General features: G+C 37.2%; 1 protein-coding gene across 2 annotated transcripts; it reads left to right on the top strand.

Moving 5' to 3' along the window:
• The first annotated feature begins 2,313 nt into the window (after positions 1-2,313).
• On the top strand, positions 2,314-19,283 carry Ranbp16 (Ran-binding protein 16). Of its 2 annotated transcripts, XR_001847106.1 has the most exons (21): positions 2,314-2,605; positions 2,696-2,925; positions 2,987-3,152; positions 3,231-3,460; positions 3,530-3,746; positions 3,822-3,920; positions 3,984-4,130; positions 4,337-4,810; positions 4,867-5,072; positions 7,098-7,242; positions 7,301-7,448; positions 7,571-7,724; positions 7,815-8,220; positions 8,288-8,426; positions 8,513-8,590; positions 8,672-8,733; positions 8,800-8,939; positions 9,017-9,136; positions 9,197-9,267; positions 16,160-16,298; positions 18,875-18,999. XR_001847106.1 is itself a non-coding variant. In XM_017612725.1 (20 exons), the coding sequence occupies exons 1-20, from the start codon at positions 2,603-2,605 to the stop codon at positions 18,922-18,924; spliced, it is 3,285 nt and encodes a 1,094-aa protein (XP_017468214.1). In that variant the 5' UTR covers positions 2,314-2,602; the 3' UTR covers positions 18,925-19,283. The 2 variants fall into 2 exon arrangements, 1 of the variants encoding a protein (XP_017468214.1); XM_017612725.1 differs by lacking the exon at positions 16,160-16,298 and having other exon boundaries at positions 18,875-19,283.
• Positions 19,284-19,907: the final 624 nt, after the last annotated feature.

Below are 19,907 nucleotides of genomic sequence, written 5' to 3'. Positions count from 1 at the left end.
AATGCGAATCGATTTAGCAAAAGAAACATCACGTATGATAAGCCAGCAATAAATGCAATAATTAGCGAATTCAGTCCCACAGTTATGTAGAGTATACAGAATCCCGGTAAGATAGAAACTGTGTGTAGTATCCATTCGTGCCTGATTTGTAGTCGAACAAATACTGCTAATCCAACACGGTTAATAAAACTCCAACCAATTAAAATGCTCATATACCACAAAATTTGTAAAGTTGACGGTATGATGCAGGTTTCGTATGTGTTTCTCCATTCATATATTGGCTGATTCTCTTCAAAAATAGAGTCATAGTCAACTTCGGCAGCATCCACTTGTCCATCATAGTAGTAATAGTTGTAAGGCATGATCACTTTGCTATTCCACCTCCTTTCAGCTTTTCTAATATATCCACGCGTACCATGAAGAAACTTTTTCGAACCGGAATCTGCGAACAAAATAAATAAAGCCGGCTCCACGAGCTAAAAAGATTTCATCTTGTGCGGAATACAATGATTTGTATGTATGTATGTATTTGTTTTTATTTTTGTTTTTAGTGTTTTCATTGGTGATGCCAGTTCGAATAAAAATATCACCTAGACATGAGTCAGCTCATTTAAGTCTAGGTTCATACAGGGAAACTTTTCTCGCGGTAACTCGTTACTTGTGGGAGCGGGACTGACGATGAGAGGGGAAGGGCAACGAGTTGCTCGTGCTCGGGTACCACGCTTTTTGTTCTCGTTCGTCTGAGTAATTCTAGCTGACCGTTCACAGCTGACAACAACAAGACTGGGTTCACACAGAGAAACTTGTGTTGCTCATTTTCAGCAATTTCTCTTTTGGTGTTGCCCTTCGCATTTACACTGAGCAATTCTTTTGTAGGTCGGTGTTATGCAGACAAACTTTTGTTTGCCAAATTAAATGGCGNGCTAGACATGGGTCAGCTCATTTAAGTCTAGGTTCAGACAGGGAAACTTTTGTCGTGGTAACTCGTTACTTGTGGGAGAGGGACTGACGATGAAAGGGGAAGGGCAACGAGTTGCTCGTGCTCGGGTACCACGCTTTTTGTTCTCGTTCGTCTGAGTAATTCTAGCTGACCGTTCACAGCTGACAACAACAAGACTGGGTTCACACAGAGAAACTTGTGTTGCTCTTTTTCGGCAATTTTTCTTTTGGTGTTGCCCTTCGCATTTAAACTGAGCAATTCTTTTGTACACAATTGTTGTTGTCAGCTGTGAATTACTCAGACGAACGAGAGCACAAAGCGTGTTGCCACAAGCTAAGAGTTGCCGCGGCAAAAGTTTCTCTGTCTGAACCTAGAGCAATTGTGTACAACAGAATGGCTGTGAGTGAACGCGAAGGGCAACACCAAGAGAAAAATTGCCGAAAATTAGCAACAAAAGTTTCTCTGTGTGAGCCCAGTCTAATGCCTTTTTCTCCTTTTTATTTCAATTTTTTTACGATTCTTCCTTATAACTCCCTCTTTTGAATAAAACTTGAATATATTGCGAAAACTACACTATGTGCTTATGTTAAGCGAATAAAAAATAAATCTGTAATCTTCTTAAAATTTTAGACTGCGTTTAGTACAAGTACTTGGTTTTTATTTTAGTACAAAAGCTACCGTTTCAACTTTAGTGGCAGCCTCTTTCAAACTGTCAATGGCCGCTGTTGAAAAACAAGAAANCAATTGTTGTTGTCAGCTGTGAACGTCCAACTAGAATTACTCAGACGAACGAGAGCACAAAGCGTGTTGCCACAAGTTAAGAGTTGCCGCGCCAAAAGTTTCTCTGTCTGAACCTAGAGCAATTGTGTACAACAGAATGGCTGTGAGCGAACGCGAAGGGCAACACCTATAGAGAAATTGCCGAAAATTAGCAACAAAAGTTTCCCTGTGTGAGCCCAGTCTAATGCCTTTTTCTCCTTTTTATTTTTATTTTTTTTTACGATTCTTCCTTATAATTCCCTCTTTTAAATAAAACTTAAATATATTGCGAAAACTACACTATGTGCTTATGTTAAGCGAATCTGTAATTTTCTTAAAATTATAGACTGCGTTTAGTACAAGTACTTGGTTTTTATTTTAGTACAAAAGCTACCGTTTCAACTTGAGTGGCAGCCTCTTTCAAACTGTCAATGGCCGCTGTTGAAAAACAAGAAATATACAGAGAAACATAAAATTGTGAATTCGCTTCGCAATGACAATTTGTTAAAAATCACACAAATTCAGAAATTTCAGAACAAACAATCGAGTATTGGACCGCTATTGCAATTTATTAATTAAAATAGTGTGGTTTCAAAGGATTCGAAATNAATGACAATTTGTTAAAAATCACACAAATTCAGAAATTTCAGAACAAACAATCGGGTATTGGACTGCTATTGCAATTTATTAATTAAAATAGTGTGGTTTCAAAGGATTCGAAATCGCAAAGAGTAAAGTGAAGCTTTGCTGTGGTACAGAGGCGATCCGTAGGCCTTATTTAAACGTTGGAAACAAATTTGGATCACCTATTAGAGAAATAATACATAGAATCTGTTTTTTACATTTCTGGGCAAGTTTCGGGCAGTATTGTTGATTCATAAATATTTTAAATCGTTGGAAATAATGGTAAGTCCATTGATCAAAGAATTTTTATAAAATATAATTAGTCCTTACCTTAAGGTTATGTTCATGGTTTGTATATTATTTTTTCTACAGGAAATACAACAATTAGAAATACTTTGTAAGCAGCTCTATGAGGCAACCGATTCAGTAATACGTTCTGATGCTGAAAAAGCACTGGTGGCTTTCGTAAGCAGCCAGGATGCTCTACCTAAATGTCAAATGCTTTTAGAGCGTGCAGATTCAAGCTATGCGCAGTTGCTGGCAGCCACAACACTTACAAAATTAATACAAGGACTTAATTTGGAACAGCGAATTGATATAAGGTTAAGCAATGCATACTAAAATTTTAATGCTAGTAATTAACAATGTGTTCTTACCCCGTAGAAGTTACGTGTTGAACTATTTGGCTAATCGACCAAATTTACAACATTTCGTTGTTCAAGCACTTGTTACACTTCTGGCTAAGATTACAAAATATGGATGGTTCGATATGTATAAGAGTGATTTGATATTTCAAAATCTTTTTGAAGATGTAAAGAAGTTCCTACAGGTACCTATTCTCATTATTGACATTCATTTTCCCTTCATAAATTATTATTATTTTTTAAATACAAATTTATCTTTGTAGGGCTCGGTAGAACATTGTACTATTGGCGTTCAGATTTTATCGCAACTCGTTCTGGAAATGAATTCTATTATAGAAGTCGATGTGAATTTATCATTTTCAAAAAATCGAAAGATTGCCACTTCATTCCGTGACCAACAACTTTATGATATTTTTTTATTGTCCTGTTCATTATTAATTACTGCTCGTGACAACAGCAAAAACCTAAATTTCATGGATGAATCCCAGCAGGCGTTCGTATTGAAATTATCATCAATATTTTTAAACACTATAATTATTAAAAACGTCTCTTTTCTAAACAGATTAATATCACACGTACTGCGGCTAACGAAGAATTGCTTAAGTTTCGATTTTATCGGCAGTTCAACAGATGAGTCGTCCGACGACATGAATAGTGTGCAAATACCCACATCCTGGCGACCGGCCTTTTTGGATTCAAACACTTTAAAATTATTTTTTGATCTTTACCAGATTCTCCCAAATGGGTTGGCCAGTTATTCGCTTTCTTGTCTTGTGCAAGTAAGTTTATAAATATAGTTCAAATGTAAAAATTCGTTGGATATTTATGATTACAATTGACACAATATTCTCTAGATGACTTCCGTGCGCCGTTCTCTCTTTAATAATTCAGAGCGAACTAAGTTTCTTACTCATTTGGTGGAAGGTGTAAAAAATATACTCGTGAATCTGCATGTAAGCTTAATAGGCTTGATGAGTTATGCATATATTAAGACAAATATATAAAAATATTTACAGGGACTTAGCGATCCGGATAATTATCATGAATTTTGCCGTCTTTTGGCTCGCCTTAAATCGAATTATCAATTGGGTGAACTTATAGCAGTTCCATGTTATCCGGAAGCAATACAGCTAATTGCAAAGTTTACCGTTCAGTCACTACAGGTCGGCATATATTTATATTCGGCCTTATCAGGAACTCCATGTGAACAATTTTTCCCAAAACTTATAAAAGTAAAACAAAAACAATGTTTCCCTATTTGTTTTTGTTTTGCTTGTAAAATCATATGAACAATTTATTCACATGGAATTGGCGATAGGGCTGATTATTATTTGGTTGTAAGTATTAATATAATTCAAAACTTTCTTAGATGTGGCAATTTGCCCCAAATAGTGTGCACTATTTGCTCACGCTATGGCAACGAATGGTCGCCTCTGTGCCGTATGTTAAATCCCCTGAACCGCATTTATTGGGAACATACACTCCTGAGGTGACTAAAGCTTATATTGAGTCACGTCTTGATGCAGTTCCAGTTATTGTACGTGACAATATGGAAGATCCCTTGGATGATTTGTGTATGGTTCAACAACAATTGGAACAATTGTCTGTGATCGAACGTTGTGAATATGATAAAACATGTACATTACTTGTGCAACATTTTGATCAAAAGGCCCGAGAGTACGAAAACTTGTTGCAAACGCCTAATGCTAATCCTATGGACATAACGGTGCATGAACTGCAACTCACTTGGTTAGTTTATATAATTGGATCAGCAATCGTTGGGCGACTAACCGTAAACTCGAACGACGATCATGACACGATGGATGCCGAATTAGTTATCAGGGTGTGTAGGGTGTAAATCAAACGTTTTTCAAAGATTACATTTTTTATTAATTTTAGGTACTACAATTAATGAGCTTAACGGATGCACGTCTACCACAAGCTGGCTGCGAGAAACTTGAATTAGCCATACTAAGTTTTTTGGAACAAGTACGCAAAATGCATATTAGTGAACAAACTCAAAAGGCAAATGTTTATAAACGCCTGAGCGAAGTGTTTGGCTTAAATGACGAACAAATGCTTTTGAGTTTTATTAATCGTAAAATGTAAGTAGACTTTTGGTTTTTTTATGTTTTATATTCCATTCAATAGTTTATCTCAAAATATTCACATATCCTTTAAATGTTGTTGGATACGTCTTCGATGAACGTACCATTTTTAGACAAGGTAAAATAATAGGCGTTTAATTGTATGATCGAAACAATAGAAATCCAATTTTAAAAGTTAAATTTTCCTTTTTATTATAAAGATATTTGCTTTATTCCCATAATGGGTTTGTATTTAGGAGAAGTACAATCACTGTTTAGAGCGGGCCGAAGCGAAATTATTTCCATAAGCATTTTGGAGCTGAAAGCAATGCATTTTTGGATTTTGAGCTTTCTATTTAATTTTTGAGGTTCATGACGCCGCACAGTGTTTCGACTATCAGGAGGCAGGTAGAAAAAAGTCATGGTGATAGTAAATGCTCTGGCACATACAGTTTACGTGCTGCTTTGTCGTTGGTTTTGTCGGGAGGTGTCTCCCGCATGCCGGACACTCATTTGGCACATCTGCATCTAATCTGCTCAGGTATGAGTTCAACCTGCTGCAGTAGCCAGAGCGAAGTTGGGCAGACGAAGCTACGTCGATGGGCTGACGGGTCCAGAGGTTGCCTCGTCATGTAGGTGGTGTTCTAGCGACATCTGAAGACATCCGGTTGCTGTCCGAGGTGCTGTGTTCCTTCTACCTTGTTGAATATGCTTGGTTAAACATTAAAGGTGCGTACACACAGAAAGCCGAGCGGCGCCGAGCGAGGCAAGGCGGAAGTGAAGATGCTGGTGTTCACAAAGAACGGGGCGCAGCGGGAGAAATTTAACATCAAAAAATGCTTTGCTTTCGCTGCAAAATTCTTCTAAAAAAGCTTACTGTATGAACACTTTCATATAACTAAATTAATTGAAACGCTCGGAACGCAGCATTTACATCAGGCGATTTTGTAAGTGATTCAACATGAAAAGTTGGAAGCGCTTTTATCGCTTTCTAGAGAATTTAAACACAATTTACATAGATCTTGTTGAACGCGATGTTGAATCACTTAGAAAATCGTCTCATGCAAATGCTGCTAAGGGTGCGTTCACGCAGAAAGCCGAGCGGCCCGAGCTAAGCAAGGCGGAAGAAAGCAAAAAGATACCACAAAACTTGCCGCTAATGAAAATCGCGAAAATATTTGCCCAATTTTATTCAAAAGATTTTTGTAATATTCGTTTTTGTTTGAATATTTTGATATCTTGTTTGCAGCAGCACCAAGAAGTTGAAAACTTAAATTGGAAATTCAAAATAAAAACCCGCTTTGCTTTCAGCTCCAAAACGCTTCTGAAAAAGAGGGCAAAAGCTATAGCAATTTGAAAATATTGTATATGTAAAATATATTCCTTATTCTGACTTTCTTCTCAGTCCTAATGACTATCGGGTTATCGGATGAAATGCATATTCGCGAAGCATTTTAACAATCCCGGGATTTCGAGATACAAAAATTCTAATCCCGGGATCGAGGGATTTTTATTGAGTCCGACTTTATCAAAACTTTTGTATTTAACAGTAGGTTCGCCTTTTTTAAACCACACAGATTCATTGTCACCGTTTTGGGTCTTACAGGGATCGTAATGCACCTTAGTAAAAGAGTCTGTAATTTAATGTCTAAATATTTTTATAGTTTTCTTAAATATCCGTATTAATTGTAAACACCCCTTACTAATATCTTCAGAAATTCAGTTTCCACAAAACGGCAACAAAATAAAATGAAGAACAACCTTTCCACACTGTAAAATCTCGTTGTATTTTCAATTGCTACCAGATTTTTCGTTATTACACAGTTATTGCGGGGACATGGAAAAGTGTCCGGGATGCCAGGGTTCTGGATCCCGGGATTGATCAGTCTATGATTTACAATCTTACATACATACATACGTAAAATTTCATATTTAAGATTCGTACTATGACAATCGTGTGCTCGTCTTGTACCCGTACGAGAACGTAGTTCATTATTTTTTTACTTACTCCACTACACCCTACATACAATACCTTCATTTCAGCATAACTAACCTTAAGTTTTGGGGCCATTCTGAACAAATCATCACAAAAACACTAATGTTACTTTCGGATCTGTCAGTGCATTTCAATTCTGTAAGAAAACTAGCGAAATTGGAGGAGGTACAATTCATGTTAACCCATCATACGGTAAGTACGCATGCATGTAACATGCCCTAAGCCGAATATTAATTTTCATCTTTGTTAGAGTGAACATTTCCCATTTTTGGGCACCAATTCATCGTTATCGGAGATGCGTTGTCGCACAATGTTCTATACTTCACTTGGACGTTTGCTAATGTTCGATTTGGGGGAAGATGAGGAACGTTTCTACAACTTCTTAACACCGCTCACAAGTAATTAAACTTATATTTTTTTTATTGAACAAATAAACTTTTGTCATGTATGAAGAAACTCCTCTGAGAATATTCGTTGAATTTTAACAAAAAAAAAAAATGCGTGCCATCTATAATTTCAGATCAATTTGAATCACTGGGCACTGTTTTAATGGATGCTAATAGTTTTCCTAACGAGGAAGCGAAGAAGGCAATAATTGGTTTGGCAAGAGACTTGCGTGGCTTAGCTCAGCCCTTGAATGCTCGCATACCATATACAATGTTGTTTGAATGGTTGTAAGTTGCTTTAAAAAGCTTAGCAACACGTTATTGCTTTCCTTGGGCAAATCCTTATTTATTTACGATTTTTTAATATTTTCTTTTAAGATACTACGCTGATTACTTGCCCATACTCATACGTGCCGTGGAGTTGTGGGCACATGATCCTGCGGTCACGACCCCAGTACTAAAATTATTCGCTGAACTTGTTCATTGCCGCACTCAACGTCTACAAGGCAATGTATCTAGCCCGATGGGGATTCTTTTATTTCGAGAAGCGTCCAAATTGATCTGCATTTACGGCAATCGTATATTGCTTTTAGATGTGCCGCGCGATCAGCAGTATCCCATGCGTCTAAAAGGCATTTCAATTTGCTTTTTAATTCTTAAAAATGCGCTGGGAGGGAATTATGTTAATTTTGGTGTGTTTAAGTTATATGGTGATGACACGCTTGATAATGTATTGAATATTGCCGCTAAGCTCATAATGTCAATACAGCAAAATGACTTATTGGTGGGTATATCTTACTTTAAATGGGAACAAATTTGTATGTCAAAATCAATTATTAATATAATTAAAGGAATATCCAAAATTGTCCTCGGCCTATTATGGTTTGCTAAATTGTTTATCACAGGATCATATAACCTTCCTAGCTAGTTTGGAACCGCGAGCATTTGTATATATATTGGAGAGTCTTTCTAAGGGTCTTACTGCTTTAGGTAAAAAAAAGTTTTCCATACTTATACTTATCTACATATGTATTATCACTTAACCTATTTATGATATTTCGTAATTTCATATATAGACTCGACGATTTATATCAGCTGCTGTTCAATCTTGGATAGTATCGTATCGTATATATTTAAACAATTACAATTAAAAGGTATGAACTTGCTTTTAACTTGGAATCAAACAAATATTATTACAAATCAGCTCAAAAATAAAGTATATTTAAAAATTTCAGTTTCGACATTCCCGAACAAGAAACTGCGTAATATAACGCCTGAAAACGCACAATTTCTTAAGGTAATCGTGTATTTTTTATTTAATAAATATATATACTTTTTTAATTTATTTAAAATTTTGTATTAGGTGGTGGAAATGAACTCAGATTTACTACAAAGCATGATGTCTACTTTGTTGAATAACGTTATGGCAGAAGATTGTAGAAATCAGTGGTCGATGTCACGACCACTTTTAGTTCTTATACTTCTCTATGAAGACTATTTTAGGTAAGTAAATCAATCACTTAGATAATAAAGTAATACATTTTCCATGCGACAATTGTTATATCTTTTTATCTTTATAGATCGTTAAAAGATAATATAATCCGTGCACAGCCATTGGACAAACAGCAAACAATGGCGCAATGGTTTGAGGATCTCATGGTTGGTATAGAACGCAACGTATCAAGTAAAAATAAAGAGAAGTGCGTAAACTTGTTCAAAACAAATTCGAACTCAATAAAAACCTTCTTGTCTTATTTTAGATTCACGCAAAACCTTTCATCCTTCCGCCGTGATGTTGTTAATTTACCAAAATCATCAAGCTATAACACAGGTAAGTTCAAAAATTCTTAATATTATATGACTAGTTTAAATTGATACCCTAACCGACAGAAAAATCTGGGAATTTAGGGCATTTGCATATTTGTGGTGCAGCCATAATTTTGTTATCATTCCAAATTAAAATTCTGAGCCGAGTATTTCAATAGAGGTTTGCACAATATGCACACCATCTTCAAAAGGGGCACAACTTAAAAAAAAATCATAAATCAATCCGTATTAATGCAAGTATTTTTTATTCATGATTAAATTTTCTAACTAGGAAACTAAAACTATACTTTTCGGATCTGTATTTTGAACATGGTCTGGTTTCCGCCTTATCATAGACGATGCAAAAATCAACATCTTCGTTTACTAATCGATAAGAAAAAACTTATGAAAGATAAACAATTGCAATAAAATTAAATTAAAGTCAACGAAAACGACAAAAAGTCTTCGTTTTTGTACCATAACGCCCTTCAAAAATATTCAAGGAATAATATTACGGCGACGATATCTTTGCAATTGCAACCAGATATCGAAGTATTTGAAGCAAAATGCCCGAGTGTACAGAAGTGTAGTTGTCATGTAATTGTGGATCATAATAATGACTCGTGAAATGTGCAGAAACCCTTTTCAGATTTTTAGGTTGCAAACAGAGTAGAAGTAAAGCCGAAGATTTACCGGACGCTGAAGGAAGCCCCCGACAGACGGTTCTATGTACAGGAATGACTCGGGTTATTCTCGATCAAGGGCTGTTGTTTCGGCGACCTAACCTCGTTTAGGTCGGTGAAATATCTCAAGTGTTCTTTGTCCATAGGGCTATATCTGCTACGTACTCTTCTGTCAGGGCTGTCATCGAGTCAAACCCTGGGCCAGAAACTTACACCTGCTGCTTCTGCTAGAGACGACTACACCACAAGTCCGCCTCAGTCAAGTGTAGTGATTACGGACATATCGGCAGTGGACCACATCATATGGGGCCCCTGCTGCTCAAACAGAGCTCCCTCCACGGCGCACCCAAGTCCTCCTGAGCGGTTCAACACAAACACCACAGTACCACAGTACCACACCACGGACGTTCCCACGACAGTCGGGTCTACGCAACCGGAACGATCCAGATTTATATTTGGCCAAGGACTGTCACTGCAGCAACACTCCCCAAAACTCTTTGGGGAGCTTGTATGCTGCTACACCAACCCCACCGCGTACTCAACCGCACCACCTACTCGCCGCCGCCAACAACTCTTGGTTCCTCCAACAATCTGCACGGTGTGTCAGACTAGGTTATTCCGTAATGTGACATCAGTCAAGTGCAACACCTGCCTTGGCTGGTGCCACCTTTAGGGCATGCTCAGGTCTGCGAGATCGGACAAGTAAGTTCGAGGGACCGTGTTGCGCTACTAAGTCGCAAGTTCCAACCGCGACACACATCACTCACCCCCCACTTAACAATAAGTCTCTCTAGGCCCACGAAGCTCCTACAATTCAACTGCAACGGACTACAGAGTAAGATCGAGGAGATAACCGTCTTTATGGGCCGGCATGGAATATTAATAGCTGCGGTCCAAGAGACGTAGTCCCACATCAATTCTACATTGTTGACATCGACCGCAGGGATGTAATGCTAGAATGTAAGGGTGTTGTTATCCGGCCAGGCGATGTTTATCTCGAAATAATTAACGTTTATAAACCCCCAGTGATTAGCTTTCCGGCCGGATATCACTCTGAAATAGGTGCGCTCCTCACAGATGTGAAAACCGTTTGGTAGTTGACGACTTTAACGCGCACCATGATCTTTGGCATTCAAGCCTGCCAAATATTCGTAGGGGGACACGCTTGGCTGAGCAGATAGACGATTCAACATTCGTTGTTCCAGCAGGTTGTTAACGGACTCCCGTCCGAACTTTCCTGCTGAAGGGGCTGTTCTATCCGATAAGCGTGACAACCTTCGTCAGGCCAATCCCAGAAATCCCCGCATTAGAGATCTCATTACGGAGATTCGGAAGCTTGTGAACGTACATAAGCGGAAGAGTATCTGAAGACTTGCAACTTCAGCACTGGTGTGAGCAAGCTTTGGTCAACCATGAGGCCACTTTCCAATCCGACAAAGCGCGACGACAGAGTCGAAATCTCTTTCGGGACCGCGACTCGTCGGACAATTTACGCTGCATCCTCCGGCGAACCAAGCCAAACGTAGAGTGACTAGAAGGCTGCACAAACTGTTAACAACAAGTGCGCCTCTTGCTTTCACTTTCGTTGAAGTTCAAGTAGCCATCGGGAAGGGGAAAGCCCCCAAAGCCAAAGCACCCGTCGGAATAAGCATGCTGATGCTGAAAAATTTGGGTCCCACGGGAGTAGACTATTTAGCCAAGGTGCTCAACCTGAAAATGGCCACTCTCATCATCCCAGACATCTGTAAGATAGGGAGAGTGGTTCCACTGCCAAACCGGGGAAAGCAGCCATCAAAGGAGTCTTATCGCCCGATAACCCTCCTTTCCCTGGTAGCGAAGACACAAGAGGTCTTGCTACTCCCGTATTTTACGAACCATTCGACCCCAGCGAAGCATAAACACTCAGATAACATGTGTTATAAACCGCAACCGCCCCTGTGAGAGAACTGTTCTAGTAGCGTTGGATTTGTCAAAGGCGTTTGATACTGTCAGTCACTCCACGCTACCAGAATACATAGAGGCCTCCTCTCTCCCACAGAAAAATAAAACAGGGGGTTCCACAGGGTGATGTCCTTTGCCCATTACTGTTCAACTTTTATATTTCTAAGCTCTGTTAATCACCAGAGGTGCTCTCGATTACCTCTTACGCTGACACTTTGCTCGATTATGGCGTCTGGGAATGGAATTGATGACTTGTGCTCGAAAGCTCACGGTTACCACTCTGAGCTCCCCTATCAAATCCTCCTGTTCACCACCTCGACAAAGGAGGTCAGACTGTAGCTGGGTATTCACGTTGCTGACATACCCATTGTGACGGTGAATAACCCGGAAATCCTCGGAGTAACACTCGACAGTCTGGTCTACTTCTCCGCGCACACAGCCGTAATAGTCACAAAAGTACAGTACCTGGGTCAAAGACACATACAAGACGATTGGCCGGCCGGTTCTAAACTACGCATCGTCAGTGTGGTCGCCGGGGACCAGTAGGACATAGTGGATGAAGCTTCAGACGATACATAACACAGCACTCCGGACAGCGACCGGATGTCTTCTGATGTCGCCACAACACAACATCATGACGAGGCGCAAATGCTCCCCATAAAGAAAAACCCCGGTTATACTACAATTGCTAATATAAAAGATGTACCCCAGTAAAAGAATTATACGTGCAATTTGCTTTTTCACATTCTCGGTCTATATAAGAAGGGTAAAACGTTTTGCTGTTTACAATTATAATAGTCTTTAGTTTATAGAGATAGATAATATAATGAGGTATGCACTGCGACCTAATGATCCATTGTGCCCTCCGCTCTTCACATTACTTCCTCCAAGCCTAGATCCGTCAGAAAGTTCCTTAGGGTTTTCGGGGATAGTGAGTGAATGTGCTTACTCTATGGTCACGTTGAGCCTACTCGTCTCTCACGTCATCTGCTGATTGCATCACACTCGATGAGGATGTGGAGTGGTATTTCACTGGAAGAGTCGCAAAACCGGCAAAGGTTATTTGACCATATCCCCAGCTTAGTTTATAAGTATTTTCATAAGTTAAGTTTTCAAGTATTCAATTACAATTTTAACTACCGTTTTCGCAAACAATAGTATAATATTTAAAAGTAAATAATTATACTTATGTGCAAAACTAATTATATAGCTTCCACCTGTTACACCAATGACTGTGTGGTAAAGCCTTAAACATATAGAAACTATTTTCACAATAAAATATTTATTATTTTGCCATGCATTGAACTATCTGAAGAAGAGCCCGGAAATGTAACAAGAATGAATTTTTGTGGGACAAAAGGTATCTAAATAACTGCTGAAGTAATCAGACAGCAGAATATAATAAGAAGTTCCTTTAAAAGTCCCGACGACTATGGAAATCATAAGCTCGGCGGCCCTACACAAACCCCAAAAGAGTTGCCCAAACGGCATATCCAAAAGTTAGGTACTAGATTTTTGGCAATATTTTTAGAGGAAGATGTTGCTCATTTTCTCCATACAAAAAATAATTGTCGAACATACTTTGTAAGGAAGAACCTGCGTGAAAAAATTGCCGGAAACACGATTTTCTGGCAACTTCAAACTTGCACTTTGTTATACTAAAGAGCGTGTCAGACGTGGCAATATATTTCGTAGGCAAAATATTTCGAAAAGGCTGTCAAATTGAGAAATTTCAGAAAGCAGTTGTATGAGCAGTCACACCTTGCATTTATAGTGTCTTTCGAAAGAGGGGTTTTTTTATATTTCCGAAAGGCGAATTGCAGGAAAAATGTCTGAAATCGCTTTTTGGCTGTTCACACGGCGAATGAGTTTCTGGCAATCTTTCTCGATACAAAAATGCAACCATGGGTGGTGGGGTTATCGTTTGTGTGCTATTTCTCTCGTAAAAGCGCGAACGAAAACACGAAAAATGAATACTCGACGTAAACATTGGCAGAATATCTATGGGCCTCCGCACACTAGCCTGCTCAGTCGGACTGAGCAGTCCACAACTCGAACGCACACTGGACCGGGTAGTTGGCCGAAAACAGGTTTCAGTTTTGTATAAATATAGTTTTTTCATCTTTCCGAAAACTACCGCTACATGGTAGAACGTTCAGTTAGACCAAATGAGATAAACTTATATAGTTATATGTGGGCGGTATCACGCCCACTTTCCAAAATTCCATAATAATGTTACTTCTTTTCAAGGGATTGTTAGTATAAATTTTGAGTAAATTAGCGTCCTTTAATTTTGAAATATCAAAGTTTCTGGCATTTCTGAAATTTACCGTTATATGTAAAGTGGGCGTCCGATTTCAATAATTTTCAACGTTTTGCTTTTATGTGGCAAGCACAATAAACATACCGAGTTTTGGTACATATGGCTCGAACGGTTACCGAGACTCATATATGTGATCATAAGTGGGCGGTGCCACGCCTATTTCTGATTTATCGACGATTTCGTATTTCTCTAAATTACCGTTATATGGGATGAGGGCGTGGTATTTGTCTGCCATTTTGTATGTTGTATCAAGGCCAACAACTGTGCCAAGTTTGGGAGAAATCGGTGAAGCGGTTAACAAGATATACACACGTAATCATAAGTGGTCGTGGCTAAGCCCATTTAAGAAAAAAAAAATATACTAATCTTTTTTCTCGCCTAGAAATCATTGTAAATATCAATTAGGAGGTAGGCTTCGTTATTGTCCGAGTTTGCCCACTTTCAATACCATCCGTCCTACGCTGAAAAGAAGTACACATACCAAGTTTCGTTAAGATATCTAAATTTTTACTCGAGTTATCGTGTGCACAGACGGACGAACGGACAGGCTTAATCGATTTTTCTTTTCACTCTGATCATTTATGTATGTATGTCTATATCTATCTCGATTCGTTTTGCCTGTTACAAACAGCCGTTATGTGAACAAAGTTATAATCACCTCATTGCAAGAGTCGTATCGAATGTAAGTCGTTTTTCGAGAGTCGAATCGTGTCGAAAATTTCACGTCATTGCCTAAAATTTCCACTCGACTAGTGTATTAAAATGGAAAAACTTGGCAGCACTGCGAAGTTTTCGACGATTTTCGTCGTTTACTTATTTCAGCACGACAGTAGGCAATGCCAATGTTGTCGGGTCGTACAATTTAGCCTAATTTACGTCTTGCGCAATGAGGCTGATTATCCTTGGGCATAAGTACGCTCGGGTATAAAAACCGTATATGGTCGTACATAAAGAAGCGCTGAAGGTTAAGTGACATTTTAACCAGATTTGGTTTTTTTCTTTTGTTTATTTAATGTTTACAATTTTTTATAAAAGCCTAGCACATTACATAACCAGCACCACAAAATCCACGTTTCAAACTTCGTACAAAAATAAAAAAAACTTTAACAATTACACCCAAAACTTTTAGACTTTTTATCCAGGTTTTTTAGAAAAATTCTAGGTATGCAGTTTAGTGGCCCATCAATTTAAGTAGGTAAAAGTGAAAGGAAATCGCGTTGATTTTAAATATTTTTTTTTTTGGCTGGCGGTGAGGGAGTTGAACCTCTACTTGGCTTTTTTCTATTTTTTTTTAATAAATAGATAGTCTTCAATACGGACCACACTAAAAGCTCCTTTTCATATAAAAATTTGTACGTGTCCCACCCGTTACAGAGGAATTTCGGATTTTTTTTATAATAAAGCAATTTTTGTGTAGTATTCTTGGTTCTTTTTACAACGCTTTTATCAATTTGCAATGTTGTTTGTCCAGACATCTTAGCTACAAAAAGTCTAGACATCAACCTCGTCGGTAGATATCATATTAAAGAACATACAATTAGACACTAGAGGTAGATGTCGCCTGCGCCTAAAAATATGCACTACATACTCTACAGCGGAAATGGACGACACGCCAAAAAATTTCGAAGGGCTAGACAGAGACGAACACATGTTTGCATTCTAAAAAATCAACGGTAATTTTTAGCCACTTGAAACTGGCACATTATCAGACTAAAATTGAATGGGCTATAAATAGGGTGATCCACTCGGTTTTTCCAAACCGGTTTCTACTGTTTTTTTTTGGATATCTATAGGCGTTTTTTTTTCAAATCTTTATTTTTCGAATATCATATACCCCAGAATTTTCATCGATAAAACCGTTTTTTTCTTTTCATACAAATCTTGATCTCTCGATAAAAGTTTTGAGTTGTTGAAGCATCGTGTGATATGCAGGACAAGTTAATCAATATTTTATTTATTGTTTATTTCAGTTAATGTGTTCAGTTCAGTTAGCGATATCAATGATTTTTTGCTCAACGAGCTTGAGAAAGAATACATGAGGGATGACGACTAAAACTACTCCAGCGCTCGTGGGCGGTTAAATGTTTAATCACATGTGTATTGACGACTGTAAGAATTAAAAACATATTTTTATTTCTTTATCAGTATATTTTTTATACATACATATGTTGTTTTTGCATTGTTATACATATTAGGGGTATTCTCTAAGTCTCGCAAAACCCTTTATTATCACACGATATATATACATATGTATGTATGTATGTATTTAGAAAAAATCTGGGAAAACTGATCATGTTATTGATGTACAAAAATATAGATATATATACATATGTATGTATCGTTACGTTAATATAGAAAGATCCTATCTAGCATTTTTGTTTCTTTGTGGAGTTGTTTTAAAGTCCATAAAAATTAGAGTTCTTTAGTCGGCAATATCTTTAAAAAATCGTTTTTAAATAAATACTGAAACTAATTTATCCGGGTACTCGTTTTTAAATTCTGTCAGGCTCTTGGTGAGTAGTCTACCGACTTTTGTGCAACTTTGAATTTCGAAAAATGAAAAGGAGTTATTGCCTTTCTATAATGTACATACGTATGCAAATATGTATATTAAGGTAACCATATATAAGTATGACTTTGGACTTTTTGATTTAAAAAATGGCCCTTGGAGGTTATAGATGGTATTTGGCTTAAAACTTTTATACTCCAGAAAATCGAAAGATCGTGCAAGCATTAAAATATCGCGCCCCAAAGAAAGATACTACATAGATGTAGAAATATTTATATGTATACAGGGTGCCCTAGATCACCCCATCTAAAATGGAGAGACATTTTTTTATTGAAAAATTCAAAAATATGGCCTACCAAATCGGGGATGCTCTATCTTTTGGTGGTATTAACGAGTGAAAATGTTTTTTTTTTTTTGGAAATCAAAAAAATATGAATTATGAAGTCGGGGATGCTCTATCCTCGGGTTGTATTATCGACTTCCGGTTTTGACAGGAAGTGGGTTAAACAGACCGGAAGTCCATCCCAGAAAAAAGTTCGCGACAAAAGTAATGTATGTCCTTTAAAAAAAATGGACTTCCGGTTGGTTTAACCAACTTCCAGTCCAAACCGGCAGTCGGTAATATGTACAGCCAAAGGAGAGACCATCCCCGACTTGGTAGTTCATATTTTTTTTCGTTTTCCAATAAAAAACGTTTTCACTTATTTAAGAAGTTCTGGACAAGTCCAGAAAACCGTAAGTCGGTAATTGCACCAAAAGATAGAGTATCTCCAATTTGGTAGGTCATATTTTTTGCGTTATTCAATAAAAACATTTTCCTCCATTTTAGAGGAGGTGGCTCTGTATATTTTTCAAACAAGAGCCAATTTGAAAAAGTACTCAAAATCTGCGATCCGCACAAAAACAGTAGGGCTGTTCAGAATGTTGTGCAAATGGTCTTGGATTTGCAGTTGGAATTGCATTCGCAGATTTTATGCCTGCTGCCATGCGAAAATCGCATCACCAGCAAAGTTAGAAGCAACAACGTTTTATCTAACACGGCCTTTACTGAATCCATCGTAAGTTCGTTTTTCATGAAATTTACGAAACTGCTATCAATGAATACGAATAGGTACGAACGTAAATTCGAAATTCGTTAGAGTGGCATTATTGAAACAGGTTGTAATGAATTTTCGTGCAGATTTTGTACGATAAATTTCTGACGTCTGTACAGAGTTTTGTTAAATCTTCGAAATATTGCATAAGAGCAGCAATAAGGATGATGATACAAATTTATAAGAGTACTGAATTTGATATGTAGGACTGCTGGGCGTCAGTTAATAAATGCATGTTTGTCTAGTATAGACAAAAAATAATTTATGGAATTGAAATTAAAAAACAACAAATTATACTTTTTATTATTTAATAGGAAAATGTTTGTGCCTCTAAGATTTTCTACTAAAGTTAGCTTGGCGCAGGTCAGCTATTGTCGTAGCTCCAACGTAACCACACCCTCAGAGTAGAACTCAACACCAGGGTTTTCAGGTCTCGGTCGGTTTTTATGTTTTAAGCGCTTTAATCACATTCAAGCTGAAAACCTCAAAAGCTCTGAACATTTGAAAAGCTTGGTATGAAGTTTATCTCCGCATAGCTCTAAATAGAAAAATATCGCTTACAATGTTTAATTATTGCACATATTACAATCATACACACTTATCTGCAATTCATTATTATTTTTAAACACTTGCTAGTTATTAGGCAAAATTACAGATATTAAATGTACATTAATTAACACGCACCCAAATTCTTAAAAATTCATCTTGTCTTTGTAAAACAAAATCGTGGCGTTAGGCATCTATTAAAAATTATTTTGCGCTCATTTACATTTCATCATCATTAATGCTAAAGGCCCTAAATGACAATATGGACCTTTTACAGAAGAAGCAAAAAACTTTAAAATTTTTATAGCAAATATAGCTTTTCTAAATATGATCATAAATCTCGTATTGTTTAAGATTTTTGAAAAACGCTGTATGTGAGAGTCAGCTAACGGAACATTAAAACAAAAAAAAAACGTATTTTCGGAAAAGTCCCATTTAGGGCCTTTTGCATTGATGGTGATGATTTGCGTAATGAAATATTCATGTGTGTGAAAATCTACATTAAATTTATTTCTATGTTATTTGTTTATTTTTAGATAATGCGTACCAAGTATATTCGGAGACAAATTATTCGGTTTCAGTTTAAGAATTATTCGGAGGAAGCATTAATGGTCCCGCACTTACTGGTTAAGTTTGAATGGCTGAGCTATCGATTTGCCTATGGTGATTACAAATTAAAATTTAATAAGAAAAAATATCAAGAAAAAATCAAGAAATATATATTTAAATTTATACATTACATTGCTGCATTTGCAAATGTGGTACCGTACCGACGTTAATAAAGAAAGGGCATCGATAGCGATATTGATACTATGTAAAAGGCTGGTCGCGCTGACTTGATTTTATTTTGCTAACATAAAGGTTTGTCTTATGTTATGCGTAACATGATTATTTTGTACGTGAACAAAGTAAAATTTTAATAAACGTAATTGATGTAAATAGTGATTTTATGTTTGCGTTTTTTTTTGTAGTGAAGTGCCTAAATCGAGTTCGGAGATGTTTGCGTTAAATATTTAACACCAAGTCATAAAATCTGTATCGTTCGTCCGATTTTAAAAAATGGAGTGTCAAATGAAAGGGCTTTTTACCTGTAGATGTGCAATATGTACGTTTTTTAAAATGTTGCTATATACAGGAAAATCAAATTCAAATTATTTACATAATAATTTAAATGAATTATGTATTCCAATATGGGTATCAAAAGAAATGGTTTTTAATAAACTGTATTTTTTAGCTACAAATAGGAGGGTTGCCACCTGTTGGAATAGTTGAATTTAATTAAACTAGTGTTCGCCCAGCGGTTGAAATTCAACCGCTAAAATTAAGGATAGTTTATGTGAGTTCAGTTGAGCTGAAATAAAATTTGTTGGAATGGGTTAAGTGGAGGGGAGTTTAGCTTAGTACTTAGCATAACATAACATAGAATAGCATTAGATTCAATAACATAACATATGTAGCATAACACATCACAATATAACATCGCACATTCTTCAGTTGTATTTCCTTTTTATCCCTATCACTTTCTTCCTCTCTATCTTTGTCTCTATCGCTTTTAATGTTTATGTTTAT

This window comes from Rhagoletis zephyria, unplaced genomic scaffold (assembly GCF_001687245.7).
Source record: "Rhagoletis zephyria isolate East Lansing unplaced genomic scaffold, Rhagoletis_zephyria_1.1 Rzeph_scaffold_00573, whole genome shotgun sequence".
NCBI lineage: Eukaryota > Metazoa > Arthropoda > Insecta > Diptera > Tephritidae > Rhagoletis > Rhagoletis zephyria.
Note: the sequence above shows the minus strand (reverse complement) of the source record. Positions and strands in the feature narration are given on the sequence as shown.

What these genes read in the sequence shown, in the direction of transcription:
- Ranbp16 (XM_017612725.1), top strand. An exon ending in TACAGCAAAATGACTTATTG is followed by an intron (nt 8,221 to 8,287) that starts GTGGGTATATCT and finishes ATATAATTAAAG; the next exon opens with GAATATCCAAAATTGTCCTC. An exon ending in CTCTATGAAGACTATTTTAG is followed by an intron (nt 8,940 to 9,016) that starts GTAAGTAAATCA and finishes TTATCTTTATAG; the next exon opens with ATCGTTAAAAGATAATATAA.